Source organism: Sphaeramia orbicularis, chromosome 22, assembly GCF_902148855.1.
Source record: "Sphaeramia orbicularis chromosome 22, fSphaOr1.1, whole genome shotgun sequence".
Lineage (NCBI taxonomy): Eukaryota > Metazoa > Chordata > Actinopteri > Kurtiformes > Apogonidae > Sphaeramia > Sphaeramia orbicularis.
Genome location: NC_043978.1, coordinates 37,734,717 through 37,757,148, shown reverse-complemented (window position 1 = coordinate 37,757,148; position 22,432 = coordinate 37,734,717). Strand labels below are relative to the sequence as shown.

The following is a 22,432-nucleotide window of genomic DNA, read 5'->3' as shown; positions in this document are numbered from 1 at the left end:
GATATATGCCCTAAACTGAAACTAGTCGACTGTGATGAAGTCTGTCTTTGACATGGTATTTAACTACAGTAATGTAGCAGTGCCCTTTATTTGAGCAAATTTACTCAATTAAAATTTCAGTGTATATAAAGTTATAAATAGATCAGCTGTAACGAAACAACCTGGTGGTCAAAGCAACAATAACCACTATTACAGACACGTGCTTGGAGAAATGTCAACATGTAGAGAAAGTCATTTTGCAAGAAAAAAAAAAAGTTTATTCTTTGTAAACCTCACAGAGCGAGAGCGCAGCCAAGGTCAGACCTGGGGAGAAACAGAGCAGTGACTGTGGGCATAGAAAACAAAAAACAAACAGAACATTTTTTTCTATACTTTCAACAATCAGTTGACCAAACAACTGACTAAACTGTAAATTTCACAACATTTTTTTTCCAAGATCCAATGACAGCAATCTGAGCGAAAAAGCTTCTCCATATACAGAAAGTGAAAACCACACGCACAATGACCATTTCAGATGATGGTGAGACCACATCAGACTCAAGGGATTTCTCCCTACAGGAAATAACAATAATACCAGAAATAGGAGTTAGGAAAACTGCTTTAACACCCACTTGCCCAACAGTTGCAAATACTGTAACATTCACAAAAAGAAATTTGATTTTCTAGTCCCTTACTTTCAACTACCGTCTACTACAAACAGGTGACCACTTTCTCTACCTGCTTAACACAAACTTCCATTAAGTGATAATTGAGGAGGATAATTGACAAACATGTCAGCCAATGTATTTGCAGTACATTCTTGAACACATTAATAGAGAAACAAGCATTCCATTCTTGGCACACAAACTGAAATGGAATATTAATTTAATATAAAATAATTTCAACTGCAATATTAAAGTTGGCATTTTCAAAGCTTTGTTTCTTGAATACATTGCACAGTCCATCTATATAGTTTTCCCTTTGAAACAGCATGTGTTTAGAGTGCAATTTTAAATTGGAAATTAAAGAAAAAAGAAAAGAGGGGGCAGCAGCTAAACTGAGGAGTTTGGGTTTTGTGAGCAGTAGAGAAGAGCCTTCATGAGTGGGTAACTGATGAGCTGGAGACCTGTGTGCAGTATACGCTGTCTGGGATAACTTTGTGTTAAAAATAATGACAACACCAGAAAAAAACAGAATGACCAAATCTTGGTCCAATCCATGTCTTAACCAGGGCTATTAAATGTAAGCTGTGCCAAAGACAAAGCTGCCCTTGAGTGCACAAAACAGATCATCTCCCCATCAGTGGGTAAATCAGAAAGGACTCCAAAAATCCAAATCAACAACCAAAGGCAACTTTGTCCCACTTTACTTGGCAGGGTCAAATTCTTATCCTTCTCATCTTAGCCAGATGCTTCACAACTAATTCAGAGGGGTTTTGTTATCTTCTTATCAAACTCATGACTTCAATCAAGGCACTGTGATCTGGCTATGCAGAATATTGACAAAGTGGACACTGTGTGGGAACTCCTCTACCTGCACTCTTTCAGAAAATACATTAGTAGAACTGCAGTTTTTTCCTTACACTGAATATTTGGATCTGCATGAGTTAAATTTTCTTCACTGAAGTACAATATTTGAGCTGACAAACCGAAGTTTCCACAATCAACGCCCAGATGTTTAAGAGTGAACAGATTCACACAATACATTTTATAAAGTCCAAAACTATTTGTCAAACCTAAAATAGCTGAGAGAGGGTGAGTTTGGTGTTTGATTGTGGCATCAAACAATAAATTAAATACTGGGCAAGAGATACTAATAACTGGGCAAGAGATTGTGCCAACTTTGCACTACATTCCTCTGGTTGTACAAATGTTGGGAGAAAAACAAAACAAGACCGGGATACAAGTCAGCCTGTGTGACAGAGGAGAACTGTTTTCCAACTTTATGTGGGAGGGGATAAAAAGAGCAACCTAAAAAAAAAATTAATTAAAAAAAAAAGCAGCTGTTCCCCAGGACACATGAGCAGGTAACTGGTTGCAGGTGGTTGCAGTGATGGTGGAAGAGGGAGAGCAACACCCTTGAGATGAAGATAAATACCCGATTCTGTGAGGTTTCACTAGACATTTAAGAGAAAAAAAACCTGGGGCTTTCCTAGTTGACAAGTGATGTCCGTTTAAGTTTTTTTTTGTCTTTTGTTTTAACTACAACAAATACAGTCACACAATACAACATCCTTCTGACCTGGCATGGAGAAAACAAAAAAACCAAGAAAAACAACGTTCTCAGCTGCAGACATGCCGAGTAGATTGGAAAGAAACGGGTCTGCAGGAAAAAAAAAATTAAAAAGATATGAGGATGGATGGAAGAATGGGTAGGAGCTGGGACAAAGCGTTCACTTTTTGAGTGGCTGGTAAACGGAGGCGTTGGGGTCTAGGCCAGAGGGATTGGTGTCCATGAACTTGGAGGAGTAGTGGGGGGCGACGGGGGTCATGCTGCTGGTGTCGGCCGTATAGGAGATGCTGGGCATGACGGCCATCACTTCGGCTATCTTCTGCTTCAGATCTTTTATCTCCTGGTCCTTCTGCATAATTTGACCTGAGAACAGATTATGTTGAAGAGTCAGACCAATCAGGATTACAGATTATAGCCCCCTTTTCCACTGAAGTGGTTCCAAGGCTAGTTCAGGGCTGGTGCTTAATTTGGAACCATTTTTGTTGCACTCTTCCTCTACAATCACTTCCCTCAATGCATTCTCACGCAATCACTCCCAATCATATGCAATAACCCTGTATAATATGTATTATGTGCAATAAATCGTGCAATAATCCTGTGTAGTTGGTGAAAAATCCTCTGTTCTTGCAATAACAATGCAATATGTATTCAATATTTATCAAACATATATGCACTACTTTTATAGACTTGTTCACAGATATACACACTGTTAATATTGCTAATATTGTATCTATTCATATTTCATGTCTATTTTTATTTTATACTACTTTTAGTTCTACTGTTTCTTTACTGTTTGCAATTTTTTTATTTTATTTTCTTATTTTACTTTTTAGGTTTTGAAATTTTGTTTGCTCTATTCTTATTTTCTGATGTATTGTTTTTTTTATTCATATTGCTGCACTGACTACAGTAGCACTCCTAATTTAATTGCACACACAATGACAATAAAGGCTATTGTATTGTATTGTATTGTATTCTATATATCCGTTCCTACCACCAAAGAATAACTGGTTCTAGGCTGAAACCCACACTTTGTTGGGCTACAACGGTGTTTAAACCAAGCACCCATATGTCAGGGGCTGGAGGAGGGTCTACTAACACCAAATTAAACTTTGTTACCAAGCAATATGGGAAGAAAACAACAACTTCAATGTGGTTGTGAAGTAAAAGCAGCAAGTGTCCATGCAGAAAACTCAAACAGCATACACTTCAAAAGAACCTGTCATGATAAAACTGTTCTTAAAGTGGAAGCGACAGTGCTGATCAGCCAGTTAAACTGACAGTAAGTGAGGCCACTGTGCCATGCAGGCTGTCAGCACATTAGACCCAGTCATCCATCCACAAGTCCTCCTGAGATATGCTGCTGGCAGTGAAATGTATGTATAATTATCTATGTCTTATAACAATGTCTGAAATAAAGCTGAAATGGCCCTGAACCATTTCAGTGGAATAAGGGTATGCAGTACGTACCAGAGGTGTAAATTTGGTTTCAGAAATGCAGACTGACCTTGTGCAATCTCGAGCTGTCTCTTGGCGTCTCCCAGTGCAGAGAAGAGGTCTAGTTTGATCCTGGTCTCTGCGCTGAGGCTGTTCTCCAAGTGCTGGGTCTTATCCTGCATGGCTGACAGTGCTGACATCAGCACCTCTGTGTCTTTTTCATTCTCTTTATATTTATGAAGCTCCTAAGAGACACCAAACATACAAAACAAAGTGGTCATCAACACTGCAGTGTTGAAGTAATACTAAACACTCAAACATAATTGAATTTTATGACAAAACTGTAAAGAATATTATGAAAACTGATTATAATACACATTTCTATAAAGACAAAAATATGAAAATCTGCGCTTTTTAAGACATATTGATGAACACATCATTTGTTTGAATCACTTGATGTAGTTTTTTCCAATTACTATATGTCATGAAATTTATCTAAGAAAACAATTAGAGCTAATGACATCTAATAAACAGTGTGGCCTCAATTTGGCTAAACTTTGTTCATTTTCTAAATAAAAAGCAATATAACAGGTTTGAAGTGAAGCTGTTAAATTGCTTTTTTTTTTTTTTTTTTTTTTAAATCTCCACACTCCCTCTGGGGCAGCGATTTTTACTTGTAAAACTGCTGCCTAAATTAGTTAATTTGTTTACTGGTAGGAGTCTGATATATACCACACTGCAGTCAACAAGACAAGCAGCAAAATTACTCTTTCAGTCAGGAACCTTGGGTAGGTCCAAGAATGCTGCACATCCCCATGGGAAGGGGCTGTCTAACAATGGGAAAAAGTGGTGAATATCTCCTAAATATAAGTTTGTTAAACAGACACAGAATTTTCTGCAGGCTTTCTTTCTTATATGGTAAAGCAGTACAAAAAAACTTACAAAAAAACCCTCTTCAGAACCTCATATGGCTCTGTAAAGCAGTGTCATACCTTTAAGCCTTTGGCCAACTTTTGAGCACTTTTCATAATGGTGAATCACACAGAGTTAGCCCTAAGTGGGGCACTTTCAATGTATAACTATGGCTGAACAAGGATGTGTTTTGTAGCATCATTTGTGCCCTTTCCAAAAACTGAGTTAACCCTGAATGACATGTTCTACTACAGGCCTCACAGCAGGGTTACTTGAATTGAATGTGCCCGCATTAGCTGACACTAGGGCTTATGATTAGATCTACAGACATCACAAACACTGCATACTTATTAGAGCTGCGAAAAGTGCACCATCATGACGTATATGCATTTTATTGTGGCACTTGCTTCTCTTTTAATACAGCTGAGGTCAGATGTTTACATACTTTACACCATTATAAGGCAATATGGCCAAATAATAACAACACGTTTGAAAACCTTTGACTCACAGGCAATGTGATCAAATAAATAAAATCAATAGTCACTGACAATTTCACTGTTATTCTGACTTTCACATTTCAAAATAATGCGGTTGGATTAAGTGAACTAACAGAAACAATATATACATAGTGATGTGAACTGTGAAAAATAGACTTTTAGCAAATCTGGACATAAATTTCTGATCTCCAAACCACCTAATTCCAGTCTTACATGTAAGTTTTAATGCATAGTGGTGTCAAGATTAAGGATGCATATTTGGTGATGTAAACTGGACAGCAACAGGTACAATTTTCAACAATCCAGAGAAATTAAATCATGAAATAAAATGAAATTAATAGATCTGTACCTGTACTTTTAATTCAAGTTCTCGGATCTGGTCTTCCTTAAGCTTGATGTCCATTGTTAGTTTCTTACACTCTGTTTCTAATTCAGTAATTCGCCGCCGCAGTGTGTCTGTACATTCTCCTCTGTAACAAACATGGAATAGTATAAGCGTTAAATTCTTATAATAATATGTTACATGATAACAGATGTGTCAGATGTGCATCTACCGGGATGCTGCTGCTAGTGCTACTGCTCTGGCTGCTGTGGCCTCCTCGAGCTTCTTCCGCTTCTTTTCATCTGCAAGCTGCTTCTCGGCTGTGGCTCGAGCCTCCTGTTCTGCTTTGAGCCTCTTCTCCAGTTGGCCCACTGCCTGTTTGTCCTTTTGCTTTGCCTGCACAGCATTGTGGAGCCTAGACATGAATGCACAGAGACACAGATTATCAGCATTAATATTATCATTTTGTGGGTAATGATGACTGGCTCACGAATCACTTTTACACTGGCTAATTATCACACAAAAGAAGCTCATTAAAATTTTATGACATTTACAAGTCAGATGCAGCAGTTTTTCCTTCTGACATCTTACACACACACACCACTCACTTGTTCTGCAGTAGCTCGTTCTCCTGGCGCAGCTGGCCCAGCTCAGTGCGTATGGAGCGCTCAGCGCTGCCCAGTGAACCGATCTGGCTGCGCAGGTCCTGCTCCACCTGCCGGCTGGCCTGAAGGTCTGCCTTTAACTTTTTAACGTCCTGCTCCAATCTGGAGAGTGAACAAAACAGAGATACTTTAAAATGTTGTTTATATGACATTAAACAAAGCACTTCAAAACATTCAATATGCTTCATTAATGGGCCTTAAAATGTGCTATGCAGTTTTTCGTAGTACAACTGTCCACATTCCTTTGCTTTAAATACAGCTTAGTAAAGAAGTAAAATAAACAATTTTCTAAAAACTATGGTAGAGCATAAGATGTCTTGTATCTAATGTAGTTACCTAAAAAACCTGATGTAGTACAATGCAAGAAAATGTTTACTGTCAAACCCAGACAGACACTGCACCTTTGTAAGTAAATACTGGTTTTAAGAGATAAAACTTTTATATGCAATTAACACAATTTAGGGCAATGCAAAGCACAACATGTATGCAATTGTACATACACACAACACACCCTACTCTGGTTAAGAGTCATCAAACAAGGTGTGCTGTTAAGGAGAGATTCTGTCATACTTATTTAGTTTTGTTGAAGAAATGTGTGTACATTATCCAGGTGGTTTCACTTAATCCTGCTGACTGCCAGACCAAAACAAAAGCATAACCTCTTTTGCGGAGATAATGAATTGTGTATTATCTACACAAACACAGACACCAGAAACACTAAAATGCTATCAATTTAGAGAGGAAAAACAAAGAGCTTCTCCTAACCTTATACTCACCTGAGATTCTCCAAAATCTGAAATTATCCTCCATCATCAGAACTACACTAAACCTACTTTCACACTTGAACAATGACTCATTATTTGTTCTAAAATTAGCATTTCACTGTGTGACACACCACAATGTACTAATATGAAGATCAAAGTAAATTTAAACAATATTACTTAGGTTAAAACACATCAGAAACAGACCTTCTTGATGACCATCTGCTAGCTTTGGGTAGCTTATGTTATACCATGATCTCAAATATCACAATAGTAGGATTTTTGGTGGCTTGATTACAACAGTATGAAGTATTCCTGGCCTTTGTCTGTATGCACCGGGTACAGCAGTATAGCAGTATTTGAAAAAGTAACTGGTGTGCTCACTAAAAATAGTTAGAAACCACAAAAGGCAAATGAAACAAATGTTGAAATGTCAAACCAAATGTATATGTGATTCAGCCTAAATGGGTACAGCACAGCTTTCTTATTTAGCAAGAAGTACCAATATAAATATGTCCTTACCAGGGGTCTGTATCACGAAGCAGAATTAAGGGTTAATGAGTTAACATCTAGTCCAGTTCAGAGTTTCTGATGTCACAAAGGTGATAAATCTTTTTATATCAAATTGCGCTGTGCGGAAAGTGAGAGGGTCTATGAGGACAGAACGTACAGACTGTCTATACTCTTTGGTTTTCCCTTTGATGTTTCCTTGTAATACTGCCTGATATACAGTCTTAAAAAAGTGATAACAGGACTAAAACTCAGATTAGTCATCATAATTATGTTGTAACCAATATTATAATATTATTTTATAATATTTGGCTGCGAGTCTGCTATATACTTTGAATTTTTTAAGACATTTATTCTTTACTGTTAAATAGTATCAGGGTTGAACTGAAAATACACACCCTATGTACACATTAACTTAGTGGAACAAAACACAGTAGTAGATGTACTGTGACTAAATGATGAGACTCTGATAAGAATATTATGTTTCTCTACAAGCTTTGGCTGCACTTTAAGTCTATTAAACATTTCTAAATTCCTTGTACCCATTTAACATTATGATTTATAGGTCATTTAGACCTGTCAGTGTTTGTGATTGGTCTCCCGGAACAAAGTCTCCCTTTTTATGTGAACATATTCGTAACATGTACCAGAAAAAAAAAAAACAAAACACAAAAACCTTTAGTCTTATCACTTAGGACGATAGCTACATGTAAACGGTTAATTTTGCCCAGCGGGCTAACAGAGACAGATCCGTGCACTCTTGAACTTGCTTTGTGATTGTGTAAGGAGTTACAACAATATATTTTTTTATAATTAGTTTTTTGGGTTTTTTTTTCTTCCAGCACTGTCCTCTTAATGATTAAGCATCTTGGCAAATAAATGTGTTCACGTGCATTCCTTACCTAACAAGTGCTTCTGGTTTGCTCAGCTGGTTGTTGGGGATACAGTTATCAGTGGGATCCCTGTGGGAGCCACCTGCTGTCCCCTTTCCTACTGCCAACTTGTGCTTCTTCTCATTCTTCCCCGTGGAAGACGAGGAAGATGGTGTAGAGGAGGGTACGCTGCCATTGGTGGCACTATGACCGCGGGGGGAGGAGTTGAGTGTTGCGGCATTGCTGCTAGCATTTTTGTAGTTTTTGGAGGAGGATGAGGAAGAGGAGGAACAGGAGGAATTGTTGTCCTCTTTAAGCAACAGGTTCTCTGTGCTGCCCAGCTCTGTGGTCAGTCTCTTGTTGTTCATATGGTTCTCCATATACTCCATCTCCTGGAGTTTAGAGTCCACTGATGATGGTAAGATGCTGTTGCTGTTGTGCTGCTTTTTAGCCTCCCCACCACCCCTTCCCTCTTTCCCTTTTTCTCTATATTCTAGCTCTGGCAGTGGTGCCGATGTCTTTTTATTGGCTGGGGCACCATTCTGTGACACTGGGGTGGCATCCACCTCAGACATTCCTTTAGCTGCAGCTGCTGCTGTATAAACAGAAAGAGAAGAAGAGGAGATTCAAGATATACCAGTGATAGGAAAAAATATTTCAAAGATTCAGTTGATGGATATTCTAAATGTTTTTTCAAATTTGATCTTTTATTTCTGCATATCCTACCAGTGTACATTGGGCTGCTGATAACTGCTTTAAGTAAAAATTTAAAATGGAACAGACATAAGAAGGACTGGTTTTGATAAATTTAATGAAAGCTGTTTCCATTTACAGTCAAGTAGTTTTTTTTTAAAATAGTTAATTCAATAATAAAAGTAATTTTCAATCATTCCTCTGAGATAATGCCTTCCTGTTCCTGAAACAGGGGCTTTGTGTGTGCACTGAACTTGAATGCATGCTGATGACACCTTACCTTCCTCTGCTTCTCGCTCCTGCCTCTGAAGCATCTGTTGCTCTGGAGGTAGAGCCTGTTGTAGGAGCTGCATGTAAAACTCATTCTCTTTTTGAACCTCCTTCTGCTTCCGGAGGCGCATCTTATAGCTTACATAGCTCTTGAAACCAAAGCCCAGTGTGACCACTGGGTAGCCAATGCTAGAAGGGAAGATGCAAAAATTACATGTAGATGTCTATACATAAAAAATCTGACAGAAGAAAAGTCACAATTTGTCCACCCAATTAAGCGAAAAAATTTGGCATAAAGTACTTCAGTTATAATTACTTAATACTGTATCATTTTACAAAGAGAATATTCCAGACACACAAGATAATGTAAGCCAATGCGGCCAAATCCAAATCCAGCTCATAGGTCTTAAGGGTTCCTGAGATTAAAATTGTAGGCCCTTCTTAGCCTAACACAGTACATGACCTTACACTGTAGACTGAATATTACTTTAAACCTCTTTACTTTCCTTTTTATTGAAAATGTGCTGCCTGTAGCTATCTCTTTATGATAACAAAGAGAGCTTGGGGGAAACCCCTGAGAAACATAAAACCCAGAAACTAACAAGCAAAAATAATAAAGCAATAGGCTAGCAAAACAATTTCAGCACCTTAAAAACTGAAATAAATAAGGAATATTAAAATGGAATGGAATTTAGGAAACCCAGCTACTATAATTATACTATAAATGATTAATCTTGAAAGCAGAGGAAAAAACATGTCACACAAACGCACTGTCACGTGACACCTTTGACTTATGAAGTGGGTGTAAGTGAACTAAGCGGTGTAAAGTCTAATGCTTGTAATGCAACCATTAGCTCAAATCAGTCCTCTGCACCATGCTGACATTTTCAGTAGGCCCTAAACATGGATGTGCCCATTCAGTCAAAACAAGCCTAACATGACAGGACTGCACTTCCTCTGTTTAAAAGTGAACAGTGGCTCACCAGTGTGCAGCAAAAGGACGACACAGGTCCACATGGAAGTTCTTCAAGTCTTTGAATCTGATGGCTGCCTCTATGTACACAAAGAGTATCCATAGCGATACGGTGGGCAGACAGACTCCTCTCTCTGAGAAAACAAAGCAGTCAAAAGTTTTAAAAATCAGTGTCAAAAATTGGTCTTATGTTTACTTACATATTATTCTTATTACAGTAACATTCCTCCATGCCCGATAAAAAAACAGCAGCAAGTGATTAGGGCCATATTATTTTGCAAGTATCTCATCAGTTGCTTAGTTTATGCTATTTTTCAGCATCGATTCACATCTAGGACATTCAAATTATTAGCAAAGAGTATATCATATTATTCAACCTGCTACTCCACCCAAAGCCAAGACTGAAAACCTACATCCTCCGATTAAACAATAACTAGTACGTACAGTATCAGAATGAATTTGAATCTTATAGACTTATACAAGTTTGCCTTTTCACTCAAAGATCCCATGTTGATAACAGGTGAGCCTCTGGTAATTTCCCTGGTTATTACTTACCACCAAACAGAAAAGAAGATCTAGTTAGAGAGCCTATACTGACAATTTAGGCAAGGAGTTTATATACTTCTGAGGTAAGGAAAATCTGTAATAGCAGAATTAGTAATTTCTCTGTGGCATCATGTAGATGTGAATGTCTGTTGTGTGTCATGGTTGAAGGGCTCGAAAAGCAACTAGGGACAAATTTGTGGTCCTCCCCCAACTGGCACTAGGATTTCAATCTGACACCTGGCCTTTGGTCAACACAGGGGGTACCGCTAAATCAGACTGACAACTAATCCCAAGGGGGCAGCTCACTTACATGCAACATTGCAAAATTCAAAGACGCAAGTCCAGAATTTGTAAATAAGATAATATGATGTGCACATGTATTGCAACACATTTCACACCTGTTTTACCTCTGACCCAAAACAGTACACTTTCTAAGAATTACTGCCATCTATGAATGTCTCTTAACAGCCTATCACTTAACAAAACAGAAATCATTTTACTCCATTCTTTGGCTCGTATTTAAAAATACAATGCTGCAGCCAAAATATCGATCTTGATTCAAAAGACAAAACATCCATCAAACTCATTCTTGGAATTTGTTGATGCTGAGGAATATCAAAACCCATAAACAGAGGAGTGCCTTACCTGTATGCCAAACATACTGCACCCACACATAAGTACTGGCAGCAAAGAATAGCCATTGCACTGGGATGAAGAGGAGGCAAATGATGTCCGAGGTAAACGCCACACATACAAAGAATACTGAGAAGGCCTGATGAGAGAGAGGACAAGTGGTTGTGATACTGTGAACTTCATAGGTAGGAAAAACACAGGTCTATTGTTCCAGTTTGTATTTCATATTTTCTTTAATAAATGAAATATTGCACAGAATATAAAAAGGTTTGTAAATGGTTGCTTGGCTAATATCATCAAGCATTCAGCCTCTTAATGAGTGCTGATAAAAAGGTTTTAATTATTTATAATGGCATTGGTCTGGACATGAATAATTACAACAAGATAAACAACTCATTAAATTGTTACAACAATATTACATTTCTGGTTTTCTCTCCCTGCATCCGTGTGGAAGAGACACACTGACAAACACACACCTACACAAAGGATTCCAGGAACAAGATGTCCAGATTGAAAAATAGACTTGAGGCAAAATAAAACTGTGACAAATTAATATTTATATTCAATTAAATTAGCAAATATGTTTCGAGGAAAAGGCCTTTAAAACAGGCAGACTAATGCTCTGCATTCCTACATATTATGAAAAGCAAGCATTAGTTCTGACGCAGTCATTTTTGGGAGTAGAGTACAACGCAACTTACAAAGTAAAGTCTGAAATTTGTAGTGGATAGGTGATGTTTACACTCTGCAATGTGTAATCTACAGTGCACCTGTTACAGCAGCCTCCTGTATTTATAACCGTCTTTATCGTCCTGCTTTGTGCTCCAGGTTTTCTACCTTTTTTGGTGAGATTTATCAATCTCAGAATCTTTATCCCCGCTAGTGGGACATGACATTTTTATTTGACTTATTCTGTTTATCTCCCACTTAATATTAGACTTTCTCACATCTAAATGATAATTATAGTACCTGTACAAATGCAATGTGGTTCTTGGAATTAAGGTAACAAATTAGAACAATTCAGTGAAGTGTTTACTATAATAAAACACTGTAATAAAACATGTTTATATGGTCAGCTGGTCAGAGGGCAATTTATCCTGTACCTCCTCCCTTATTTTTTTAGCATAAGTGGCAAACACTAGGCATAGTGTGGGAAAAATGTTACAGTGGGCAAGTGTCTCTACAGTACAATCAATGGCCACCTTCTTGAAATTTATAAAGTTTTTTCATGTCCCACATTGAGTCACTGTACGCCTGTGTCAGTATCTTACAAATGCCACGAGTCTAAACTTAATGAGTTTTACATGCACACAATATTATTTTATCAGCAATATGTAAATGTTAACAGAAAATAGGCAAAAAGAAGGCTTATGTTGGAAACATTTATCTTTCCTTCAAAAATAGAAAAATAAACTTGGAGACATATCCACTTACCAGCCCCTGGTATCTAAAGGAGTCATACACACTCCGGATGAAGAGCCAGAATGGCCAGAGGTACTCAAACCTGAACTCCAGTACAAAGTCTGCCAGTAGTACCAGCGCCCACACCACTAGGAACTTCAGGTACAAGAAGGTACTGGAAAAAGGAGAAAGAAAAAAGTAATGTACAAGATGCTTTATAACACAAAAAAAATCAACAACCACACATTACTTCAACTAGTAGTATAATGTTAATTGAAAAGAATGGTACTCTGTATATCCAGCATGACAAAAAATGTGATTTAACACAAGATTGTGTGAGTGTACGTCAAGTGTAAAGCCAATTTATGTTATTTGATAGCTTTTGTGTGTGCAGTATTTACTATAAACAGCTTATGGTCAAAAAACCACTGGGCATACATGCAGTAGGAATAGAAATATATTTATAATAATATGTAGACATTCCAAGGGAAGACACATATTTGTACGTTGCTATTAACTTCTGTGGTACCACTGTGGACAGATGGAGGAAACACAAGTGAGAGCCTATAGTTTGTTAAGTCTCAAGGATACTAGAGATTGTATATAGAATGAGAATGATGTTGTGATTTGTTGGCATTTTTTGGCTTGCTTTCAAATTTCACATCTGTTCAATAAGCCTAACACAAGACTGTCAGATAGTACCTAACCTTGTTTGTTGTTGGTACACTGAGCCTTAGAAAGTGAACAGACATGGGTGCTCTCTGATCTCGGGCATCTAAGGCATGACTGATTTGTGATGATAGCACCTGTTCAATAATTCAAAGACTTCTCCACATCTAGATGCCACGTGTGTAACTTGTGGCCTTTAACATTTGGATTGTCAGATATGTAGGAAGTCACAGGGAGGTTGGGCCTTTCAGGTGTAACTGGAAAGGACAACCAAGCAACTTTAGGTTATCCAAACAAAACAGGCAGCACGAGCACTGCAGAGGTCAGACTGACTGCAGCCTTATCAAACGATGTTTATGATTGGCATAGCTTACATTAATACTGTTTAAGTCCAGTCCATGTGGTGAAGCTGGCAATAAGGAGACCCAGCTATGATGCTAGCTAACATAAGTTACCTTGTCTAACGGGGAACCTGCTAATGTTGACGCTGCTAACAGATGACAACTGACCTGGGCACACCACAAATAGTGAGTGTTAGTAAATAAGTAACCGAAGACACACTACAATGTATTTCACACGCTAACATTTATATGAGAGAGACCTTGTGACAAGGTTCAACCCAGGCTGTTTCGAGGCCTAGCGCTATGGCTAGCTTAACAGCTAACATTACCTGCTAATGTACAACGAAAACATACAGCTAGGGTAGCATACACTGAGCTATGAACATAGCAGCTAGCTGTGTTAACAAGCTAGGTAGCAGCTGCAGTTCATTGGTATGAAATATATTGTTTGGGAATTAATTTTGCTGCATCTTGCTGCCGCAAGCATCTCCGTCCAAGGGCCCCTGTTATTGTCGTGAGGAGGACTCCTTCGTCAGGCTCCATATAAGTTACCTGCCGTATATACCCTCGGTGATTCGGTTCCGTTTTAACGGCCGTCGGAGTTTGCTGCAGTCCGCATTGCGCCGCTTCATCCTCCTCCCCTTGGCTTTGGCCTTCGAGTAACCACTGTAATCTTATCCAGTTTTCTAGTGTATACGGACAAAGATAATAAATGAAGTGCCTGTAGTATATGTCGCTGTTATTATTTTTCCCCACTGGAAACAAAGAAATAAATAAAGGACTCTATTCGGGAACCTCCTCTTTTCTGTTAGCGCAGGCTCAATAAGACCAAACCGCGCTGTATTTCACGTACGTCCAGTTGTCAGACGGATGGTATATCCAATCAATCTATCCGCCGATCTCTCTCGCATTGACGGATACAAAGACCAGCCATTTATGTTGCTCTGCGGCCGGTCGCTCAGCTCTCCTCCGCCAAAGACAACACGGGAGAGAGAGTCGTCAGGGGACGCCCAGTGTGGAGCGTCTCTTCTTTTAACCAATCAAAGTGTTTGTGGACAAATCGGGCATCACGGAGGGACCAATCAGATGAGCACGAAGGCGGGATTTACCCAGAGGCTTTTTTGCATTTTGGTTTATTGTGTGCAGAAAATATGCAGTCTTTGGAACAAAATTCCTTTTGTACTAAACACAAAACACCCATTCCAACATTAGGAGGTTATTTATATAAGGGCTTTTGTGTGTGATTCATTGACGGTCTTACCCCAGGGCCTTGTATGCCATCTACGTTTTGTTACTAGGTTACAATGTGTGCACAGTGTATCAGCCCTGTAAGTAAGTGACAGAAAGTGTGGGTGGCACTTACACTTTGTTATAATATGACGTTTACTCGGTGTTGGGTTCTTATCGGTCTCCATTAAAACAATGAAACAAATAGATGACCTTGATATTATCATTAATAACACAAACGAAAATATCGATGCAGTCTAGAAATAGACCTTTTGAATTCTTTTTAGAGCGGCACTTTTTACAATTAAATATCGTAGCATAATATTGGATAATATTACTGAATTTCGGGCTGTGACACATTTCTTAAATTAAAAGTTTACCTTACATGCTTATGCGTCCAATGTGTGCGTATTAATCCAACACCTTCCCTCAGAAATGTTATCAGTGGCTATTAGTAGTTGTATCAATGCTTTCTTGAAATAGAAAAAAAAGGCCTTTTTTCGTGAGCACACACATGCTGAAGCTGAAAATGAAAACAGTGCGTGGGGTCGCGCCCAGTCTGGGACACACGCGTCTGTTCCAGGACAAGTGCGCATACAGCATCTTCAATGGCTCCTCAGTACGCACCGAGTCTGCGCTCTCGCCTGGCGCCTTTACTACTTCTTTTGCAAATAGGATTTATTGTGATATTTGGCTTTTACACTGAGATTGACGACCGCGTGACAACAGATGATGGGACTTCCTTCAAAAACTTTTACCCGGGTGAGTAGTGCCAGAGGAAGAGGTACAATAACAAAGGTATGAATGTGTGTGAGAACATTCAGAGCCTGCATCGTTAGAAAAAGCTGATTTAGTTTTTCAGCATTATAAAATGACCACTTTGTATTGCTCACTATTTCCCCCAGCATCAAGAAAAATAAGTAAAGAAAGTTTGTTAGCAAATAAAGAAGAGTCCATAAATTTGGGAGGGGCTGTACATATTACTGCTCAGTGTTGATAAGCTCACACAGACTGTTGCTGGTTCTTCTTAATGGAGGCATATCACATGGGGTTACAGCTCAAATACAGGAAAAGTGAGAAATGTACTGAAACACCTAACTGTTTTTAAAGCTCCCTATTTCTTGTCTCTTGCAGATTTCCAGGATGTGAATGTGATGGTACTTCTGGGTTTTGGCTTCTCCTTCACTTTTCTCGTCCGGTATGGATTCAGTGGCACTGGGTTTAACCTCCTTGTGGCAGCCATGGCCACCCAGTGGGCCATTGTACTCAATGGCATTGAGTCCTGGTATTACAGAGGAAAGATCTGGATAAATTTGAGAAGGTAAGTCATCTGTTTCCATGCACCATCTTTTAGATTTGTTGACAAATAACTTCATAAACAATTTATTTTACTATAAATGTCTGGAAAAACTGCATAAGAATAACCCCACTACTCATTTTGTTTCTTACATAATTAGCTTGATAGTAGCTGAAATGTGCACAGTATCAGCCCTCATCTCAATTGGAACAGTGCTGGGGAAGACCAACCCTGTCCACCTCATCCTCATCGCCCTCCTGGAAGTCTCAGGGTTTGTCCTGAATAACTGGATCCTTCAGACTTTTTTGACGGTAAACAGTAATGTTTTTTTTTTTTTAAATGTCATTGCACGATGTATACTAAATTAAACAAATGAATAGCCACATGATTATTTGGCTTCAAATGATAACCCACATATATTTTTCAACTACCTCAGGTCCGGCCTCTGAACAGCATCATGCTGCTTCACATCTTTGGGGCCTTTTTTGGACTCATGCTAATGTGGATCCTGTATCGGGAAGGTTCTGAAAAGCCATTTGAAAAAGAGAAATTTGACTGCAAAACAGGGATCTTCTCCATGCTAGGTGTGTAGACAACAACCACTTTATTATATTACTGTTACAGCTATATTGTGGTGCAGTGATGATATTCATTAACTGAAGACCCAAGTTTAGGTACATGCTTAGGTACCCATGGGTATATTCTCATATGTGTAAATCTAAAAAGAAATCCTATCATCTGTTTTCTTTTCTCCAGGGACAGTGTTTCTATGGATGTTTTGGCCCACCTTTAACTCAGTCCTTGTGGACAATTATCCTCCTGGTAGGAAGCTGGAAGCAATGAGCGGCACCTACCTAGCCTTGGCTGTCAGTGCTGTAACAACAGCTGCAGTATCTATGCTGTCCAGTCCCAAAGGGAAACTCAACCCAGTATGATCTGAAATGTATCATGACATCCCACATTATCTCAAATTTATACACCCTTTATGTTCAGTACCATGGCTTGTAACTTCATTCCTCTAGGTTCATATGCAGTCATGCATACTTGCTGGTGGTGTGGCAATTGGAGTTTCCATGCCAGTGGTTCATCACCCATGGGAAGCCATGACAATTGGGTTTACTGCAGCTGTTGTATCGACAATTGGACACAGATACCTCAAGGTATTGATTACCACCTGGAGATATTTTGTAGCTTAATCTAATACTCATGTTGACACACCTCCTCCTAATACCCTGTCTTCCAGCGCCACATGGTGCTTTCATTTCAGTGCCATGACACGTGTGCTGTTCTGAGCACACATGGCCTGCCTGGTCTCTTGGGATGGGTAGCACACTTCCTGCTGATTAAAGACTTTGATGATCACACAACGTAAATATGTATTGTAATGTGATACACAAAGTAACACAAAAGGTGTGACATACTGTAACCGAACCTGAATTTTTTCTTAGGGCAATCCGGTTTGCTGTCTTTCACATTTGCACTCTCCTCTTAACATTGGGTTTAAGCTTGTCCATGGGAATAATTACAGGTATGTTCAGTTGTTTCTATTCCTTACATTAATATGTTAATGAATCCCCAGTGGGTATTTCAGAGTATGTGCAACAATAAATGCAGGACAAAAAAAAATGTGTTGACACTGGTGTATATTTATACTGCAACATGTCTCCTGTAAACTTGGTTTTCTGATAGGATCCTTCACTTGTTTTCCTTACATCTTTTATTCTCTATACTGTTGTTTACAGGGGTTCTTCTCAAGTGGAATTTCTGGAGATCACCTCAAGATAGGAAGTGTTTTGATGATCAGGCTTTCTGGGAGGTACGCAATCAAAAAGAAAAGACATGTCTATCAGAGGATATAGAATAGTGATGCACAAGGATTTATGTTTTTATGTTTTGCAGTTTCCACATCTTGCAGTGCAAAAGTAAAATAATGGAGAAAGAAGATGGAAGCCTGACCTTGATGAAACAAACCCGATTTGGCCTTCATTAATGCATATTTTTTAAAAATTCTATACACTCCCTGTCATATTCTTGTAAATTAGTTGCCAAGTAGTTCTTCAGTGTTTTTGTTTTTTTTGGTTAATGACTTGAACAAAAGTGTGAGGATGAATCATTGACTGTGTTCTTGTATATTCTGTCTCTTTAATGTTGCCATGGTTGTCAAAATATCGACCTCATGGTATTGATGTTACATAAGCAAATGGATAAATGTTACAGTCAAATGTAAGAATTCAGTAGACAAACAAAACCTTACAGTTCTGAAACCTCTTTACCTTCAGGTCAGCAGTGTTACCCAAGAAACCTCCAATAATAAATCAATGAGTGGTATGCTAGCTGACTGAGTATTATTTGTGGAAAAATGCAAACCCACACAGCTACATTCAGTAAGTGTAAATGCATATGTTAGGAAATATTGCTCAGGTATAGTTTGTACCTTAATAATTTATGTTAAACCCACAGACAGTTCAATTTAAAGAATACCATAGATACAAGTATACCAGAACTTAATGTGTACAGTTAAAGGCAAAGTAAAGCTCTGGATATACACACTTTGTAAACCATTATAACAACATGGCTACTTGTCTGAGTGCAAACAGACACATTTACATATGTGCCATATCTTGAAATATCCACTTTTAAAGAATCTATGAAAATTTGTGCTTAGTTATGATTGAGCCTATTTATACAGCAAACGGTATAAATTAAACATGTTAATCTGAAAGCTACAAAAGTATATATATTTATATATAAAGTGAATAACCACTAAAGCATAGTTTCTCATACAATATAGAATGCAGAATGTATAGCAGAAGACACACACAGTATCCATTACTGCCACAGATCCTCCGTACGTCCAAACTTGAAGACCAAACCCCTGAATCAGAAGGGAAAAAAAACACAAATGAGCACAATATTTTCATTCAGTACAGGTGTAATGTGGAATGCAGCACAGGACTGTTTACCCACCCAAAGAAAATGAAGGCATTTTGGAAGAAAATGGCAATACCAGGGTACACAACATGCTTTTCTGCAAAAGAGACAAGAGGAATTCGTAAGGACAAACCATTATTACATGTCCCTAATGAAAAGATTGTGAAGCAACTATAAGATACTGATTTAACTTTGATCTGTTCAATTTATCAACACACTTTAAAGTTGGCCTTTATGTTAAAGCCATGCTTAGTGTGTAGTGAGATGAGATACACAGACAAACAACACTTACGAGGCACTACAAATCCTCCAAACAGAATCCACATAGAGGCAATGAGGGAGCCAAAGGCCAGCATGAAGCCAATAAAGAGCCAGACACGAGCGCCTGCAGACACAGATAAGACAGGGTGGGTTAGTGGTTGACTCAACTCAGAGCAGCTTTTAATTGTGTGTATGTTGTAATGGCAATATGGGTAAACCATCAGGAACTAGGGCATGAGAAAAAAACACATTTTACAGCATTAGATAATGAAAAGTCTTACTCAAACATACACAGAGTAAACAAAAGTTAGTACTGCTCTCTTTATACACACCTGTCTGCCCCATGCAGCCCTCACTGTAGCTGTCTCCTCTCACTTGGCCATTTGAAACAGCATTAATCCTAAATGTGTCAAATTAAGAAAAAAAACTATAATTATAAACATTTCAGAAGCTTCAGAGTAACTTACTTATTTCCATTTTTGTATATGGTATCATTCTGGTAAGTGAATGAAAAAGAATTTTCTTCTTAAACGTTTACAAAATAGAGGTGATATTGAAAGTTCCAAGTCTTAAAACAACCAATCTAATGAGTTTGAAGGTTAATTATTATGAACGTTTGTTATTAAAGCTTAAAGCCACATGTCATGACCTGCATAATGGGATGATGTTTCACAGTTGTCATGGAGATGGTTAAGTTGTTGTCATGTGATCAAAGTGTGGCATTTCAGTCATGTGGTAGCAGCACCCTTTGAGCTAGAATGTCACTAAAGTAGCTTGGAAAATATCAGACTGCACAACTAGAAGTACAACCAACTACAGCTGTAAAAACTAATAGATTCTTCTCAAATGTGACAGTTTGCACAATTTTCTGCCTCTCGTGTTTTTTAAACACATATTTAATAGGATATCTCTAGATTTTGGACTGTTATCTATAAAAGTAAATGTGAATCAATCACATTTTATCAGTACTTTAATCAGAAAATAATTGACAGATTAATTAAAGAGGAAAATTTTAGCTTCATTCCCACCAGGGATTGACCTTTAATCATGATTGAGGGTGATATTTGACACATGAGCAAAAGTCTCCACTTAAGTCACATGATGCTAACAGTTCAAGTGTTTAACCACTAAGAAACTCCCTTCAGTCATGACATTTAGTTGAAAATTTATAAAACAGTTGAATTAAATTTCCATCTTTGTGATCATCTCTGTATTTCCATATTTCCAATAACAGAAACTGTCATTAAAGTTTGCCTTACATGAGGAAGGCCACTGTAGCAATGACACCACACGTATGATAAGCATGGTGAAAGTTTTCCTCTTCAGGGTAGATCACTGCTGCATCGATGATGATCCACCAACCAGTGAAAAACTGAAAAAAAAAAAAAAAAAAAAAAAAAAAAAAAGAGCACAGGCTGCACAGTAAGTGTCTGGAATGTTTAGTACAATGGTAATCATCTTTCTGAATTTACAACCACCAGATTTGTTTACAATTTAATGCCAGAAATCACTCAGACCAGGCTAACATAAGAGGAAGAAGAAAAGTCTGTGAAATACCAGAACTCCGGCAGCTATTGACGCGATGGTGTTTCTTCTCTCTCCCCAGTCTACATTGCACTCACAGTCACCACACCGGATTCCGTCCAGAAAGCCAGACATGACTGTGAGGAGGCGTAAGAGCGAACAATAGAACAAAGTGAAACCACCACAACAGCTTCAACAACATCATAGCATAAAATAATAATGATAGTCTCAACGGTAGAAAGACAGTATGCTACAATGTATACACAGAAGCTATATTCTGTGACCAAAACAAAAGTCATTTGTCAACTTTGGTATCGTTTCCATCTATGTGCGCAATCGCGGTAGTGATGATGCTCCCTGGCTTACGCACCAGTTTGTGCAGGCACCAACAATTGTACAGCTCCTGATTTCTAACTCGGGTAACAGAATATCTAAAAATACACTCCACAACAATTCTGTCGACGTGTCTAATTTGTAGTTGGAAACAAAGGAAGTGTGGTCAGTATGTAGAAAACACAGCTATGTCGTCGGATTCTTTTGTTCATAGCTTTGGTACGAGGCTAGCAAACATTTCCTTGAAGGTTCCTTCTTGTTGAGAAGTCGCTTAAAATAATAACATAACTCAAACGACAGCTGTTTTAACTAGCGGAAACTTACTCTTGGGGTATAACACTGTGTTTTCGTGTCATTCTCAGATTAATTCTTACCTTTTGTCCTCGGTTTTTGATGTAGACCCCCTGGATAAACCCGACTTTGCTTCCGAAAGAGCTCAGTTGCGCAGGCGCAGTGTATCCACACCCATTTGATGGAAGAGCCTTTGAGAGACTGTTGATATTGGTGCCTTCAGGTGTAGCGGGATAAAATGGGATTTTCCTACTCTTCCCACGACTACACAATGACTGTGCATTTTCCTTCGTGAACTGAAACGACTTTGTTGTTTTAATGCTGAATAAGGCTAACAACGTTCATTTTGTCTTCTGTTTATGTAAATATAGTGTTTTCTTTTGTTCAGACAAGGAATAGTTTTTAGATGTTACCTGCTTGACAGTTTCTGTCAAGCAGGTAACAAAAGAAACTGTCAAGCAGGTAACATCTAAAAACTATTCCTTGTCTGAACAAAAGAAAACACTATATTTAATGCTGAGTGTTTGCACACGCAATACATTTCCTACTACCAAGCTTACACAACTGTTTTTATTAGAATTATTTTTCCTCCAGTACTCTGAAGGCAGCATCTTGAAAGTAAAATATTGTGAACTTCACTGTTACTGCACTCAGCTACATATATGGCATCTGCTTGATGTAAAAGAAAACGTTTTTTTTTAAAGACTGACAAAAAAACAACAGCATAATGTATGAAAAAGTGCATGAATAAAATGGACTAGGTACATTCAAGACAGATAAGAAAGAAAGGGACAAAACTATGTAGAAAGTTTAGGTCAGTGAACACTATTGTTTAAGTTTCATCTATAATTTAGC

The 22,432-nt window shown here is 38.3% G+C and overlaps 3 protein-coding genes across 7 annotated transcripts; 1 reads left to right on the top strand and 2 right to left on the bottom strand.

The window, feature by feature from the left end:
- Window positions 1-231: 231 nt before the first annotated feature.
- Window positions 232-14,680, bottom strand: maco1b (macoilin 1b). Of its 2 annotated transcripts, none has more exons than XM_030126168.1 (11): window positions 14,266-14,680; window positions 12,737-12,878; window positions 11,315-11,441; window positions 10,134-10,257; window positions 9,161-9,339; window positions 8,218-8,779; window positions 5,988-6,146; window positions 5,612-5,794; window positions 5,407-5,527; window positions 3,719-3,893; window positions 232-2,574 (listed from the first exon to the last, which is right to left on the bottom strand). In XM_030126168.1, the coding sequence occupies exons 1-11, from the start codon at window positions 14,343-14,345 to the stop codon at window positions 2,372-2,374; spliced, it is 2,055 nt and encodes a 684-aa protein (XP_029982028.1). In that variant the 5' UTR covers window positions 14,346-14,680; the 3' UTR covers window positions 232-2,371. The 2 variants fall into 2 exon arrangements, with proteins under 2 accessions (XP_029982028.1, XP_029982027.1); XM_030126167.1 differs by having other exon boundaries at window positions 8,218-8,782; window positions 14,266-14,679.
- On the top strand, window positions 13,592-18,570 carry rhd (Rh blood group, D antigen). 3 transcript variants are annotated; one of them, XM_030126170.1, is made up of 10 exons: window positions 15,519-15,702; window positions 16,075-16,261; window positions 16,398-16,548; window positions 16,674-16,821; window positions 16,994-17,166; window positions 17,260-17,397; window positions 17,481-17,605; window positions 17,686-17,765; window positions 17,980-18,053; window positions 18,137-18,570. In XM_030126170.1, exons 1-10 carry the CDS (start codon window positions 15,549-15,551, stop codon window positions 18,161-18,163), a joined length of 1,257 nt encoding a protein of 418 aa, XP_029982030.1. In that variant the 5' UTR covers window positions 15,519-15,548; the 3' UTR covers window positions 18,164-18,570. The 3 variants fall into 3 exon arrangements, with proteins under 3 accessions (XP_029982031.1, XP_029982030.1, XP_029982029.1); XM_030126171.1 differs by lacking the exon at window positions 15,519-15,702 and adding an exon at window positions 13,592-13,899 and having other exon boundaries at window positions 17,980-18,570; XM_030126169.1 differs by having other exon boundaries at window positions 17,980-18,570.
- On the bottom strand, window positions 18,358-21,787 carry tmem50a (transmembrane protein 50A). Of its 2 annotated transcripts, none has more exons than XM_030126172.1 (7): window positions 21,661-21,787; window positions 20,987-21,090; window positions 20,689-20,801; window positions 19,762-19,829; window positions 19,455-19,553; window positions 19,205-19,260; window positions 18,358-19,112 (listed from the first exon to the last, which is right to left on the bottom strand). In XM_030126172.1, the coding sequence occupies exons 2-7, from the start codon at window positions 21,086-21,088 to the stop codon at window positions 18,915-18,917; spliced, it is 636 nt and encodes a 211-aa protein (XP_029982032.1). In that variant the 5' UTR covers window positions 21,089-21,090; window positions 21,661-21,787; the 3' UTR covers window positions 18,358-18,914. The 2 variants fall into 2 exon arrangements, with proteins under 2 accessions (XP_029982032.1, XP_029982033.1); XM_030126173.1 differs by having other exon boundaries at window positions 18,933-19,112; window positions 19,205-19,265; window positions 19,461-19,553.
- Between the last annotated feature and the right edge of the window lie 645 nt (window positions 21,788-22,432).

What these genes read in the sequence shown, in the direction of transcription:
- maco1b (XM_030126167.1), bottom strand. Translation starts at nt 14,345, where the DNA reads ATGAAGCGGCGCAATGCGGACTGCAGCAAACTCCGACGGCCGTTAAAA. An exon ending in GCACTAGCAGCAGCATCCCG is followed by an intron (nt 5,528 to 5,611) that starts GTAGATGCACAT and finishes TGTTTGTTACAG; the next exon opens with AGGAGAATGTACAGACACAC. An exon ending in ACAGCTCGAGATTGCACAAG is followed by an intron (nt 2,575 to 3,718) that starts GTCAGTCTGCAT and finishes ATCTGTTCTCAG; the next exon opens with GTCAAATTATGCAGAAGGAC.
- rhd (XM_030126169.1), top strand. Translation starts at nt 15,549, where the DNA reads ATGGCTCCTCAGTACGCACCGAGTCTGCGCTCTCGCCTGGCGCCTTTA. An exon ending in TCCTTCAGACTTTTTTGACG is followed by an intron (nt 16,549 to 16,673) that starts GTAAACAGTAAT and finishes CAACTACCTCAG; the next exon opens with GTCCGGCCTCTGAACAGCAT. An exon ending in CCAAAGGGAAACTCAACCCA is followed by an intron (nt 17,167 to 17,259) that starts GTATGATCTGAA and finishes TCATTCCTCTAG; the next exon opens with GTTCATATGCAGTCATGCAT.
- tmem50a (XM_030126172.1), bottom strand. Translation starts at nt 21,088, where the DNA reads ATGTCTGGCTTTCTGGACGGAATCCGGTGTGGTGACTGTGAGTGCAAT. An exon ending in GGGCTGCATGGGGCAGACAG is followed by an intron (nt 19,554 to 19,761) that starts GTGTGTATAAAG and finishes CTGTGTCTGCAG; the next exon opens with GCGCTCGTGTCTGGCTCTTT. An exon ending in AATGCCTTCATTTTCTTTGG is followed by an intron (nt 19,113 to 19,204) that starts GTGGGTAAACAG and finishes CTTCTGATTCAG; the next exon opens with GGGTTTGGTCTTCAAGTTTG.